The 15,445-nt window shown below is 33.9% G+C and overlaps 2 protein-coding genes across 2 annotated transcripts; one reads left to right on the top strand and one right to left on the bottom strand.

The window, feature by feature from the left end:
• The first annotated feature begins 800 nt into the window (after positions 1 to 800).
• Positions 801 to 8,468, top strand: LOC8284625 (protein phosphatase 2C 29). Its single transcript, XM_002519797.4, has 4 exons — positions 801 to 2,778; positions 6,162 to 6,275; positions 7,441 to 7,705; positions 7,800 to 8,468. The coding sequence occupies exons 1-4, from the start codon at positions 1,033 to 1,035 to the stop codon at positions 7,922 to 7,924; spliced, it is 2,250 nt and encodes a 749-aa protein (XP_002519843.2). The 5' UTR covers positions 801 to 1,032; the 3' UTR covers positions 7,925 to 8,468.
• Positions 8,469 to 9,495: 1,027 nt separating this feature from the next.
• Positions 9,496 to 11,836, bottom strand: LOC8284624 (pentatricopeptide repeat-containing protein At5g46580, chloroplastic). Its single transcript, XM_025157474.2, has one exon. It carries the CDS (start codon positions 11,772 to 11,774, stop codon positions 9,609 to 9,611), a length of 2,166 nt encoding a protein of 721 aa, XP_025013242.2. The 5' UTR covers positions 11,775 to 11,836; the 3' UTR covers positions 9,496 to 9,608.
• Between the last annotated feature and the right edge of the window lie 3,609 nt (positions 11,837 to 15,445).

Genomic DNA, 15,445 nt, shown 5'->3' on the forward strand with positions numbered 1-15,445 from the left:
ACAAAGTCTATTGGATACAAATTGACTTTTAAATTTTATAAAAATATTTAAAAATCTTGATTAAATAGTATTTTTCTAAATCCTGAGTAATAATATCAATATGAAGTATAAAAATGAAAATAAAATATTTATCTAAATCTTGAATGGCAGATGAATGAGTAGGTAAGAAATTAAATTATAATAGATGTGTTTTAGTTTCAATATGCATTAGGTCCATTGTTTGTTGGCATGGTAGATTTGCTAAGAAATACAATTTTTTTTTTTTTTCCATCTTTGACAAAAAGAAAAAGGAAAAAGGAAAAGAAAAAGAAAAAGAAAAAATATTGGTTGGGGCCTTCCATTGTCATTGAAAAACAAGTAGGGCCCCTTAATTGTCAAAACAAGAAAAGTGAACCCGAGTCCCATACTGATGTGGCCCAAACAGATTATCCACCTGGCAACAAAGGCAGACCCCACAAAGTATCTGCTGGCTCTTTAAGTGGACCCAACCCAATATAACACATCATCACCATAAATTATTATGGAAAAAAAGAAAAACAAGAAGCTGAAGCATTTGCAAAATGCCAGATGTAACCGTCAAACTAAGAAACAACAATTGAAAACCCACAAAACCAAAGAAAAGAAAAATCAAAACGAGTTTATTATTAAATAATAAAATTAATTTTTTAATGTCTTTCTCTCTCTCTGAGGAGCAAAAGAAACAAAAGTCTTCGCTCCCTCAACCTCTGTGCTCCTCTTATATATTAAATATTATTATTAAAAAAACAGGTATCGCTCTTTGTCTCTCTCTTTACTTTCACTTTCTTTATTAGTATTACTACTAGTAGTCGTAGCACCTTTTTATTTTATTTTTATTTTCACTTTTTAAAATAGTTGCTTCTCGTTCAAAACTTTTGCCGGAACTTCATTTCAAAAGAAAGGAAAACCCAAACAAAAAAAAAAAAAAAAAAAGGACATAAACTAAAGGAAAGGAAAATCTTTTCCTTAGGTATTTTTCTCGGCGTCCAAGCAGAAGGTGGCGAATCAAATGTGATGGGAAGCGGACTGTCCACCTTCTTCTTACCTTGCTTGAAGCCACCAGCAGCAGCAGCTAAGCAGAGTGACCAAAAAGACTCTGTCGTCTTCAGTGCTTCTGAGCATTTAGACGAAACCCTAGGTCACTCTTTCCATTACGCTCGATCCTCTAACCGTTTTCTCTCCCCTACTCCTTCCGATCGCTTTCTCTCTCCTTCTAACTCTCTCCGTTTCTCTCCTTCCCGACCCGATTTTAACAATACCCGACCCGAAACTACTGCTCCTCCTCCTACTACGACTACTGCCTTCAAGTCTATTTCAGGTGCTTCTGTCAGTGCTAACACTTGCACTCCTAGAACTGTCCTTCAACTTGATAATATTTACGATGACGCCACTGGCTTTGCCGCTGCTGGAGGTGGAGGCGTTAAGAGTAGTATTGTAAATGTTGATGGCTTCGAAAGCACCGCCTCGTTTAGTGCTCTGCGTCTTCAACCTGTGCCACGTGGCGGAGAGGGATTCTTCATGTCTGGTCCAATCGAGCGGGGCTCCCTGTCCGGTCCATTGGAACCCAACTTGGGAAGCGAGACTAGCGGAAGAGTACACTTCTCAGCCCCGCTGGGTGGCATTTATGTGAAAAAGAAGAGGAGGAAGGGCATTTCTGGAATTAAGAAAGCTATATATCGGAACATATCGGAGAAAAAACGACCATGGGTTGTACCGGTGTTGAATTTTGTGAACCGGAAAGAGAACAATAACAATGTTACAACAGAGGAGAGTGAGAGTAGTAAAAATGTGGAGTGGGCATTAGGGAAAGCAGGAGAGGATCGTGTACATGTGGTTGTATCCGAAGAGCAAGGTTGGTTGTTTGTTGGGATCTATGATGGATTTAACGGTCCTGATGCACCTGAGTTCTTGATGGGAAATCTTTATAGAGCCGTTTATGATCAACTTCAAGGCTTGTTTTGGCAAGATGAAGATACCGCTATTGTAGAAAAGCTTGATGATGCGGAGATTGTAGCTAAACCTAATAATCCATCAGAGGAATTGGGTGCTAAAATTGAATCTACTCGTGAAAGAACAAAAAGAGTTACATTTCAATCAGAAGGCACAGAGATTATTACACATAGAAGGAGGCTATGGGAATTTCTCGCGGAGGATGATGCGGAAGATGGGCTTGATTTGTCAGGGTCCGATAGATTTGCATTTTGTGTTGATGATGCAATTAGTGTTGGTGGCAATGCAGGGTCTGCTGTTAGTAGAAGGTGGTTATTGCTGTCAAAGTTGAAACAAGGGTTATCGACTAAACATATAGACAAGAAGAATTTGTTTCCGTGGAAATTTGGATTGGAAAGAAAGGAGGAGGAGAAGGTGGAGACTAGTAATAATAGAGTGGAGGAAAGGGTTTTGAATAGGCAAAGGACGGTAGGACCTGTGGACCATGAATTAGTTTTGAGGGCATTATCAAGGGCTCTAGAGTTAACTGAACTAGCTTACTTGGATATGACTGATAAGGTGTTGGATACAAATCCTGAGTTAGCATTGATGGGTTCATGTTTATTGGTGGTTTTGATGCGGGATGAGGACGTCTATGTGATGAATGTGGGTGATAGTAGGGCAGTTGTTGCACAGTTTGAGCCACAAGACATTGGCCCTAGTGTCGGTGATCAAGGGTTGAGCATGGAAGGGGTAGCTGAGGGTCCTGCTCAGCCAATGAGGTTGACTGCATTGCAGCTATCCACTGATCATAGTACAAGCATCGAAGAAGTAAGTTTTCAGTGTCCAAAATCCATTATTGATTATTCTTTTGTTATGTGTTGGTAGCATACTTTAAATTGTAGCTTATCAGTTCTCATCATTTATATTTGAGTAATTATGCTGAATACTGTCGAATACATAGTTGAAATTGATGTTTATCTGCCTGCATTTTGTAGGAATTATGTAGTTTCTGGTTTTGCCTGCGTATTGTTTGTTGTATGTTTTGCATTTAATAAGGGTTGGTTTTTAGAAGCATCAGGTGAATACCGATTTAACAATTCAACATAAATGCTCCTTGATAGTTTAGTTGATTGTGGCACATTAAGCTACTTATACAATAGACGGATGTCTAGATAGTTGACATGAGAAGGATTTCTAAGACCTTCCATCTAGCTGCGAGTCAAATGGATTCATCTTGTACATTTCTCTTTATTCTATAAAAGGTCGCATAGGATTTTCTCATTATGTCCTTGATTGTCTGTCTTGTCTAAGTTGCTCCTAGTATCGTTTAAATTTTCCTCACTCCCAGTGCTAGATTTAAAAAACATTAAAAAAGGGGTCACTTTTTGATTCTGCACTCTATTCCTTTTTGGGTTTTATTTGACTAGTTTAAGTTCTAGCAATTTGTAACAGTATGAATTATGAAGAAAGATTGAAAATGTGGCTTGATGTCTTTTCAAAATAATCTTTTGCTAAAAAGCACATTATGACGTAAATTGCCACCTAAGTTGTTACACTTGGTGATTTTTGTCCCTTATTTCTTAGTTTCTTATTTTTCAGCCTTTACAATTTTATCTCATGATGCTAAACAATATGTGTTCAGCATCAACTGCAGAGGTTATTCAGTTGTGGTAGTTGTTAGTTTGATAATGGAAGCTGATAGTTATGGTAGCTAATGACTGATAGCCGATTGATCGTGCATATTTTGTAAATTGTCTTTACTGTTGTTAAAATTCTAATTACTTAGGACAATTTAATATTAAAAGATACTGTAATTCATAATTTTTCATTGTGTTTAATTATTAGTTAATTATTCCTAACAATTAGATTTTGTAAAAGTTAATATTCGTAGATTTATGAAACTGTGATCAATTCAAATACGAATCTCTGATTAATTCAAATGGCATTATTACTATTTGAATTTTTTTTCCTGATAATCATTTATAAGAAAATTAATGTATGCATATTTAGATATGAAAACTTGCTGTTACTAAACTATACAATTTGGTAAATATTAAAAATGTTTCCAATAACTAATAACTAATGAAAAGAATAGCTTGCTTTAGGAGTTTTTGAATCAAAGCTTGTTCAGGCTCAAAAACTATTAACTGTTGAAATTTTGGTTTACCAAACACCTTCAGGTCTACTATTTGGTCAAAAAACTATTAGCAGTCTCAAATGGCTTTTAGCAAATAGTAAATACCCTCATCAAATAGCCAATCTATCTAAAAACCTAACTAATCAACTATCGCTTTAACATTTATATCACACTCCTGCAAGCGAATGGCACTTACTTTAGGCATGAATAAGCATATACTCATTTTGCCTTGTGCTGAAAGTTAATGTCTCTAGCACAATCTTACATAAGAATGCTTACTGGACTCGAAGTGTGAACAAACACAAAACTACTTTACCATGTGAATGAACCAATCGGCCTAACAACTTAATATATTAGGTGATGCCCTAAGAAAAATTTTAATTTTCTAACAATCCCCGTATTCCACATTATTATTTTATCCTAATAATTTCCTTTGGTTTTATTAGTTCTCTCGTTGTTTATCACTTTGGCTTGTAGATGTTACACGTATCAATGGTGACTGCCTTCTTCATAATATGATTGATGGAAAATATGTTGAGTTACTGCAGTTGCATTATACAGGTCTCTTGCACTGTTCAAAGGAAAAATAAATATTTTGCGTTTCGAATTTTGCATTATACAAGTCTCTTGTCTCCATCTTACTGCCTGTCAACTTAAGTGGCATATGCTATGATCCCATCTGAATTATACAAGTTAACAATCTATTTATCTGTTGGGTCAGAAAAACATAGGAAGCTTCCTTTCGCTATTTCTTTCTGGCTATCTTCTCATGTCATTTCTGTCTTTAGGATGAAACAAGGAAAACAAACTGAAACTTTCTTGTAAATCTCATTTTTGTATTTGGGTTATGCTTGAAAATTTGGATGCTTCCTGTGTCAACATCCATATAATTGCAGTTGTTTTACATGTATTTCCAATTTCCTGGTGGCTGTATTCTTTTGTTTGTTGCTTAAAATTTGTTGAACTGAGGGTCTATGTAATATTGAATCCTTAAGAGATCAGCTCCCTTTTAGGTTTTAAAACTTCTATTTTGCTTTATTTTTTAAAGCCCTCTAGTATCTAACCTTGTGCTACTGGCTACATAAGTAAATATATACTTCTGGTGTGTGGATGTCTTGTTTCTTTGTAGGAAGTGATATAGCTATTAGCTACAGGTTTATCCTTGATAACGTTGTTGTTTGGCATATTTCTGGCTGTTTTAGCTATCCTGCAATGTTTGTTTCCTGTATACCTTCTGGTTGTTAGATGATTGCGAAACAGGTAGTCCCAATTCTTTCATGGTCCATGAGGACATTTGCCTTGAAATCTGACATCTGTTTAGTATGAAATTGCATGCGAGACAATTGTTTTTGTTGGCGCTCATGACTTGATGATGCCTTTCATTTTCATAGGAAATCCTAACAGCCCTTTTTCATGGTTCAAAAGTGCTAATATTTTATTTTATGTATATAAAACCTGCTCTTTTTATGTCTTTTTTTTTTGTGACAGTGATTGATTGATTGCAAGTTCCATGTGAAAACTTTAATTGCAGTTAATATAGACGGGGGAATCTAGTGAATTTGTTAATTCGGATCTGGATGTTGTTCACTATATCTTTTGTAGATATTCTATTAAAGACTTTTGGAATTATAGATTGCAGCGGTAAGTCCCAACTCCTGAGGTTTGCTGCAACTTCTATGCCAAAGATAGGAATGTGCTACTGATCCAATTGGATTCAAAAACTAAAAGCGTTGTTATGTTGTGCAGAGATTTTCTGAAGTTGCATTGTTATGAGCTAGGAACGGTATTGAACCCATGCTTATCGAATGGTTGTCTTTGTCTGGATTCAGGAGGAGTAAACCATGTTTGCACTATCTTAATTTTCAAGTCTCGTGTCGTAAATTTGATGCTTATGCATTTTATACTGGGACAAACATGCAAAATTTTCCATGTGCATGTGCACTTTTATGTGCCAGTATCTAGATTACTTGAAGTCTTAGTATGAATATGTAATTTTGTACTTAATTAGCTTTCTTGGTGTGTTTCTGATGCATGTGGTTGTTTACCAATTAAGGTATCTCTTGAAATCATGCAGGAAATCTTAAGAATCAAGAATGAACACCCAGATGACAGCCAATGTATTGTCAATGATAGAGTGAAAGGTCGTCTGAAGGTTACTAGGGCGTTTGGGGCAGGATTTCTCAAACAGGTTTTTTCTTTAATAACTATTTTAGATATTTTCCTTAGGCTCAATAATCTTCTTGTAAACTGTTCTTGTCATAGAAAAAGAAAAGAAATAGTAGTTATTAGACCATGTTTTCTTTCTGCTGCTTTGTTCTGAAGATTGCATATTTCCAGAATCATTGATGTAATTAATATGAGATTTAGATCTGACATGTTTGTTTTTCATTTAGCTATATGTTTCATTCTATTATTATTTACTGTGCATGGTCTCGTATCAAATGTTACATGATTAGACATACTTGGTTATCATGTAAATAAATTAGAAGACATGCTGTAATTATGATAGAAATAGCTAGGTGATATGTAATCCATAGATAAGGAACCAAGTCAGGAAGTGAGCTCGATCCTAAACTCTAAGGCCTTGCTTGTAAGAGAAGATGGACAAGTGGAGGGCTTTGAATTTTGAAAACAATATTGTCTAGGTACAGAATAAGAGGGAAATGTACCTAGACAAAATTGTTTTCAAAAATTCAAATTCCTCTACTTATCCATCCTCTCTAACAAACATATTACAAATAATGCTCTGCCACTTAGGCTTAAGATACCGTTTCATAAAGATCTTATACATTGACAAATTGTCAAGTATGTGCATACACACAAACAAATAACACCCTGTAGCTGATTGGTGCTTTTTTTTTTCCTTTAACATTTTACGTTTATTAAATTATAAAAATTTGCAAAATAATAACAATACTACATGTATATGTAGCAGTTGGTCTATTTGCAGTCAAAGTTAAGCAGTTGAATTTCCCCCTCTTAGTAGAGAAGGTAGGAGCAGGCGCTGGACTACAGGAAAAACATGTCTTTTTGAAATTTAACATAATTTTGTGATACAAGTTTACTTTTTGACTGATAGATTGGCAATCTGTTGCAAAGTTGTCAACCTCTTTGGATTAATGAGTCATTAACTGCTTCAAGTTTATAATTCAGCATTGGTTATGAACTCAAGACATAACTTTTGCAACTGCGATCGGCATATTGACATTTTTGTCTGTGGTTTAGTATCAATACATATCCCCTCCACAAGCACAATTAAAGTATTTGAGCTCATTTTAGAATGTACATATTTTTTATTATTGCTCAGCACTACAATGGATTACATAACAATATGGTATGCATGTTGGTTGCAGCCCAAATTTAATGATGCTTTGTTGGAGATGTTTCGGAATGAGTATATTGGTACTGCACCATACATATCTTGCTTGCCTTCTTTACGTCACCATCAATTGTGTCCAAGAGATCAGTTTTTGGTTCTGTCATCTGATGGATTATATCAGTATCTCACCAATCAGGAAGTGGTTTCTTATATTGAGAATTTCATGGAGAAGTTTCCAGATGGAGACCCAGCCCAGCACCTGATAGAAGAGCTTCTTTCTCGTGCAGCAAAGAAAGCTGGTAATCATTTGCTCTAGGTTTTCAGTTGTTTCTTATACTGTTCTTTTTCAATTAATTGTCTCTTGATCTTTATCCTTCTGTTTATTATATGCAGGGATGGATTTCCATGAATTACTAGACATCCCACAAGGAGATCGCCGGAAGTACCATGATGATGTTACTGTTATGGTGATTTCGCTTGAAGGGAGAATTTGGAAGTCATCAGGAAAGTATCTATAAAATATTCTTATATTACTACCTGTACTGGCGGAAAAGTGAGAATGATAAGAAAAAGGCAGTTTCAATTCTCAAGTTGAGTTGTCTGCAAGCAGTTTATAGAGTTTCAGGCACGACTCATTTTTTTCTGGGTCGTAAAACATATCTTTGGGTGCTATATACAGTTTACAGGGCAACTTCAAATGATTTTAGCCAAGACTAATGCTAGGTAGCCGTGAATAGATGAGTAGATGCCCAAAGGCAAAGAATACTGGGAATTCTGCAGATGGGGTTGGTAGGAAGCGCTCTTTAGGGGATTAAAGTACCAAAAGGAAACATTTTTTTTTAAAAAAAAAAATTTATGTATAGGTGAGGACTCTTTCCATTGATAGGTACCTTGTTTTCTTTTATTTTACCTTTTAGAGCCAAAATTCTGGGGGGAAAAGGGTTCTTTGTAATTTGGTGGGGTATACTGAACTGGATCATTTCCTAGTCTAAAGTGAGCTCTGTAATTTTGAAGGTGGATTTCCACCGATGCGGTTCAAAAGAGTTGATTTTCTTTTCCCAATTCTGGCGTGCACTTTTTCTTCTTCCTCTTTTAACTTAATATCCATGTTATTACTATCCATTATTGTGCTCGTTTAAGAGGACTGAAGAATTTCAAATCTATCATAGAAAATTGAGAGCGCTTCTGTGAAGGAAGGAATTTCTTGGATGAAGGTGGTTTGATTTAGAAGCTTTCAGATCTTTGATTGAAGTTTATATTCTCCATTTTCTTTTTCTCATATATTAGAAGTTGGAGCTTCTGTTTTGCTAATTTTATTGATAAATGTATACAAGGTTTTTGCAGGATAAATGAGTTATAATTATTTTCAATATGTAAAATACAAATGTTCTTGCATCTGTAAATGAATTAGAAGCCTTATTTTACTTTGATTCTACTCTCTTGTATTCTTTTCACAGTAAAAGTGGGGCAGTATTCAGATTAACTTGTGCTTGTGCTTGTGTGCAAGTGATTAAATTGAATTTGTTGTTTCATTACGAGTTCTAGAGGACCTGTTCATTTAGGATTTTTTGTTGTTTCATTGAAATTGAATTGGAATCAGTTGATTGAGAACCACACTGTCCAATTATATCTCCTAGCTTTATTTTAATTTACTGTATTTATTTATCAACCTTAATAGTGATAGTGATCGGAGTGAAACAACCCATATAAATATAAATGTGGCTCTCTCTTACCACTACACAATGTGTGCATATTGAAGCATTTGATGCACAAATGCCAAATTTCTATCTGCAATTTGTAAACACCCAAGGAAATAGTATTTCTTATAGTCTATTTGTTTTTACTTCGTGGTGATTAAGGAGCTAATTGACTCATCCGAGTCCCTCCTATCTGAAGAACTAGCAGCATTATCACTACCCAGATCATCGGAATAATGGTAAGCACTTAGCTCTCCTGCCTTAAAGAACTCTCATTTGAAAGTCCTTCAGTTCAAATCCAAGGAAAATAATTATCACGAAATGATAGGAAAAGATTGATCATCACAATGCGCATCCAAATTTAAGAACTGAAAGCATTCCAGACGATATCCTTAAAAAGAAATCACAACCATAATATTTGCAACTTGTACGCAGTTCATGTTACAAAACTATAACTACAAGGTTCAAAATCTTAACCACCTGTCATTACAGCTCGCTCCAGCTTTTATGATGTAATCAGAGATGGACTCCTTGATTGTGCCCAGGTAACTAAATCCTCCCGTGTTGCCACAAAACAACCAGCTTTTTCTTCACTCTGCCTGAATGGTGCAGCAAGTTTTTCCACATGGGAAGCAAAGGCATTGGCCAGTCCTTGAGAGAATTTGTGCGTTCCTGTACCAGTGTGAGCTGAAAATATTTCTGGCAATGCCTCATTGCGCTGAACAAATTTCACTAAAGTGCCCATCCACTCTTCAAGTGCAGTATGGGCTGCGCCAACAGATAGCGAGCGAACATCCAAACTCCACTCATCTTCAGTTTTGTTGTGTAGATCTGGATATAATCCATAAAGGGTTCCCAGATAGAGCAGCTCATGTGCTCTCCCATGAAGATTCCTATTACGACACACATCAATTAAGCAGTTACAAAAGGGTCTTCGTGCCTCAACTGCAGTGTCACTGACAATAGCTTTAAACTCCTCCTTTACAGTCTCAAAGCTACTTTCTTCTTCTGCAATCAACTTCACAAGTGCAACCAACTTTGGATTAGCTACTTGCAAACAAGCAAGTACCTTGTCCACATCTTCACTCTCCTCACAAAGTGACACAACAGATAGCAAACAACCACAAAGCCTATCATCCGGATTGACCCCTCTCTCCATTGAAAAATTAAAAACCCTAACCAAATCATCAACTCTATTTGCTTTCCCTAAGCACTGAATCAAACAAGTGCATCCCATCACGTTAAGTTCAACTCCTAATTCAGACATCTGTTCAAACAGCTTCATTGCCTTATCAGCATTCCCTCCACTGCCATATATATTCAGCATTGCCGTGTAGCTCCAACTATCTGGCCTACAGTGCTCAGATCTCTTCATATCCTCAAACAATGTCTCAGCCTCCTTCTCCATACCGAGATCTGCACACATGCTCAGCAATGTATTGTACAAAATGAAATCCATAGGCCAGTCATTTGACCTCATTCGTTCCCATAATTCCATTGCATCCTTAGCCCACCTAGCCTTGCCATAAATCTTGGCGACCGCAGTTAATGTTTTCTCGTTTGGTGTCAGCCCTGATTCTACCATTTCGTCAAACAAACTCCTAGCCAATCCAGGTTTCCCTGCCTTGCCCATTGCCTCTAGCAATGTATTGTACACAACCACATTAGGCTGTACAGCTAAAGATTTCATTTCTTGTAAAACGTACCTAATACCATCATAGTCACCAGCTTCACCAAACATCTTAGCCAAAACAGAAAATGTGATAGGATCAGGTTTCCACCCGCTGGCTACCCCTCTCTCATACAAGCTTAACACTTCCTCAACTCTGCCCAGTTTAGCATAAACATCTAAGATAGCAGAATAGGTTACCTCATCAGGCATTAAACCAGTTTTATACATTCTCTCAAACCACTCCAAAGCCATATCAAACCTATTGCACCTTTTAGCACAAGTTATTATAGTGGAATAAGTTATGTTATCTAGCTCAATTTCATTGCTTACCATCTCATTTGCAAGCTTGTCAATGAGCTCAAATTGCCTGCCAAACCTCAAAGACTTCATAGTAACGTTGTAGAATATAGTTTCCACAGGGAAAGAATTCTGGGTTTTGATCCAATTGAAGAAGAGATGAGCCTTTTGCCATGGTCTCAATGAATTAAGTATCAGGAGAGCATTTTCTCGAGTGAGTGGATAAGGAATTTGTTCAAGAAGAGAAAGAAAAGAACTTTCCGTAGAGTCACAGTCATTTAGCTTCTGAGCAAAGAGTCTTAACTCTTTAACCTTGGGATTGAGAGAGTAAGGAGATCTCTTTTGCCTTTGAAGTGAAAGCACAGACCTTTTCGGTTTAGTGGGATTAACCCAAGTGGAGTTTGGTTTAGATAAGAGGCTGTGTTTAGTTGTAGTAGTAGTAGTAGTAGTGGAGAGTGTAGTTGAGGAGAGAGGCTTGAGTTGGTCAGACAGAGATGGATTCTTTGGGTTGGGTGATTCACTCAGATGTTTAGAAGTTTTCCGAGAGTTACAGGAAATGGTCAGTCTTCTTCTATAAGGATTATTGTTATGCGTGATTGTGATCGGTGAAGATGAAGTGAATAAAATGGGTTTCTTTTTATCTGAATGATGAGTAATTGTAAGATGGAAATCTGGAGCTGCAGAGAGACTTGCAGCAGCCATGGCTGAGAGAGAGAGAGAGAAAGCGAGAGAGAGTGGTTTATAAGAAATATCTCTATTTTACTTATCTCTTTATGGCAGATTCTTTCATTTCTTTTTGATATTTTTTTTTCCTTATCTCATTCAGAATGCAATTATCACTCCAAATCAAAATGAAATTGGAACATTAAAAAACCTTTAAAAAAAAGGTAAAAAAAAAAGAAAACTCGGTTATAATACCGAAATATCCATGTAGGAATATACTAACCATTTATGTGAAAAGAGTTAAAAAAAGAAAAAGACCAATGGCAATTAAGCAAATATTTGTAGATATCGGTTGAATTTAAAATCATATATTTTTAGATCATTTGTAGTGAATATAAAAATATTAAAAAGATAAATTTATTAAAATTAATATTAAAATAAAAACAATATAATAATTCATCATTTTAAATGAATTTTAGGATTCTAGTAGGTGAAAAATTAAAATTCTAAAAGTTAAAAAATTTTAATAGACGATGGATTTTTTAAATTTATGAAGTTAAATTATATTTTTATTTCATAAATAATAAATTTAAATTAGATTTTTGTAAAATTTTATAAAAAAATTTATTCAAAATCGTTGGATACATAAATTAAACAATATGAAGAGTTTGTTTTTATTTAGGAAAAATGTCTAAAATGGGCCTATATTTTGATGGGCTAATTATCTTAACTACACACAATCGAAATTCTTGTTTGGGCTTATAGTTTGTACTTATGTTGCCATCAGCAAATTGCATATGGGAAACTTATAAATGCGATGTTCACAATGTTTTCTAGAATATTCATTTTAGGCTAAATGTATATTTAAATTTAAATTTAAATTTAAAATTATTTAATTATTTTTAATATTTTAATATTTAAATTTATTTAATACATTCCTCAACTTTTATTTTTTATAATATTTAAATACTTTCTGAGATGTAATTTTATTTAATATATCTATGTGTATTATGCATAAATATTTTAATATAATTATTAAATAAAATTTGAGTGTTCATTACATCAAAATAAAAATTAAAAGTATTTAGTAAATTATAAAATAAAATTTAGATATTTATTAGATTAAATTAAATGTTAAAATGAATAAAAAATTAAAATTTAAATGTATAAATATACACGCATTATGCCTTAATTTTACTAAAATGAAAGCTACACATGCATGTTTGCAAGTCGGTTGAATACTTTTCCCACAGTTTAATTTTCTTATATTTTACCAATTAAACAAAAACATACTCATTTAAATACTAAAACTCCATTAGTTTTTTTAAATAAAAATTGACATGCTACAAGTACAAAAATTATCCAACTATTTTAATATTTATAGAAAAAAGTTATCAAACTGTAAATTAAGATTTTAAAATAATTATATATATGTGTATAATAGTGATCTCCATTAGGAAATACTAAAGAGGGTTCTTTTTAAATTCAGAAATACTTACTAATATAGAAGAACATGATCGATAATTAAAACCATTGCTTGGAATCTGACACAGACACAGTGAAGCAAGAAACACTAAGCTCATGCAATGGAATGAACAACTTTGTAACACTTCTGTCTCCACCATAAAAGGAAAGAATGAGGAATCCCACCGCCTGCAATATTCTGCTAAGGAACTCACAAACACCATAAGTTTATTGTAACATGAATTTATCTTTTATTCCAAAGAAAAAAAAGACCAACGAAAAATACCTAATAATATAACATTTATATTTAATATTAATTATAAGATAAAATAATATTTGTTATTTTTTATAAATATGAAAAGGATTATAACAATGTAATTGCCTTTTATAATCAAACTGAATGAATATAATTTGAAAATAGAAAAGTATCTAAATCACATAATATGAGAAATAATCCATTTTGATATCGCAATAAAACTATTGATTAATATATATAATATCTAATCTATTACTAAAAAATAATTTTAAAGATTAAATTTGAAAAACACAAGGTAAAATCGAATAATGATAAAATATTTTTCGCATAATAAAAAGAAGCATTATGTTTTTCATTTGTAGCTTTATCTTAGATATAACTTTTGACTATTATATATAAATAAATATATAACATGATATTTTCATATATATATATATATATAGTTGCATTCAATGTGAATGCATAGTGGATGTTAATCAAAATATTAAATAATATTAGTTTAATTTTAATCAATAGTACTTACTTGTGCAATCAAGAGTAAACAAAAAAATTAATCACTATATAAATAAGCTCAAATGTTGATTTGCCACCATAAATGTCGGAGACATGTCTGATACATGAATTTATAGTGTGTTTAATTACTTCTTTTCTAATGGATCACAACTCTTTTTTATTTCCTTTTCTTAATATTGGAATGATGATTAAAGGAGATTCAGTTGGTTTCTATACATAATCGATAATTACTGTAATAAGAAAGAGTTAAGCTTGTATAACTTTGTCTTGTTTCTTTTTTGCCAAATAGTGCTTGAAGGCTGTCTTTCTTTTTCTTCGTTATACTGTTTAACATTACATCACTAAGTAAAAAGCAGCCAAATGCACCTTTCTTTTCCTTCTTCCTTTTCACTTGCCTCTATGAGCTATGAGACCAAGCATACGAAGCCAAAATGACTTTATAAACTTTTCCTTTTACTATTATCATTTGCCCAAATCTTTTTCCTAATCTCTACAGTATTGCTCCACCCACTGATGTGGGAAAGCAACTTGTCACCTCTCTCTCTATCTCTTTGACAGTGGGCAATAAATAATGGGACCAATATACCAACCCATTTTACAATGTGTGATGATCCTATAATCTACCATTTCAATTCAAATTGGAAGCTGACTTTTAGCATTATTAGGATAAAGCTTAATTAGTATCTAATGTTTATCATTCCATACATGTACTTATAAAGCTGAGTTAGAATAAGCTAAATTATGCATGATAATCTATGTGATCCCACAATTTCTGAGGTATAAGCTTTAAGTACACATCAGTCTTTGGAACACAATGCACTAAAAACACATAGTGAATTGAAATTTAGGAACAAGACCTGTTTAGTATGGGATCCCACGATATATGTGCACCGTTGGTTAAACAGTGGTCAACAATGGTTCATGCACACCAAACAGACAAAGGGACCGAAAGCAGTAGACCAACAGTGACAGGGGATAAGGATTAAGGAGGCCTTCCCAATTTCCAATTCTCCATATATATATATATATATATATAAGATTAGCCTTCATATCAATTTTCTTGCATTATCATGCTCTCATGGCGTTCCCTTTATTTATTTATTTGTATTCTTCAGTGCAACTCTCATTTCACATTTGATCCTAACTTTGTTCCACATTGTAAACCACCTCATCGATATGACATTGTTGATTTCTTTTTCCCTTTTTGTTTGGTCAATTTAATGTTTTTATTTTGAGATCATCATTATGACTTTGCATCTGCTTTTCTTTATTTGAAATCACAACCGAACACTGGACACATAGTTTGAGATGAGTCTTCGAAGGAGTTCTCAAAATATATATTGACAGAATTTCAGTCTTTATAGAACCGCATTTAGTTTGATTTTAAAGAAATTTATTAATATACTATAGACTTTTAATTTTACTATTATATGCCTCAGTTCCGGTTTAAAGGAACTTGCCTCAAACCGGCCTCTCT

Source organism: Ricinus communis, chromosome 5 (assembly GCF_019578655.1).
Source record: "Ricinus communis isolate WT05 ecotype wild-type chromosome 5, ASM1957865v1, whole genome shotgun sequence".
NCBI classification, from domain to species: Eukaryota; Viridiplantae; Streptophyta; class Magnoliopsida; order Malpighiales; family Euphorbiaceae; genus Ricinus; species Ricinus communis.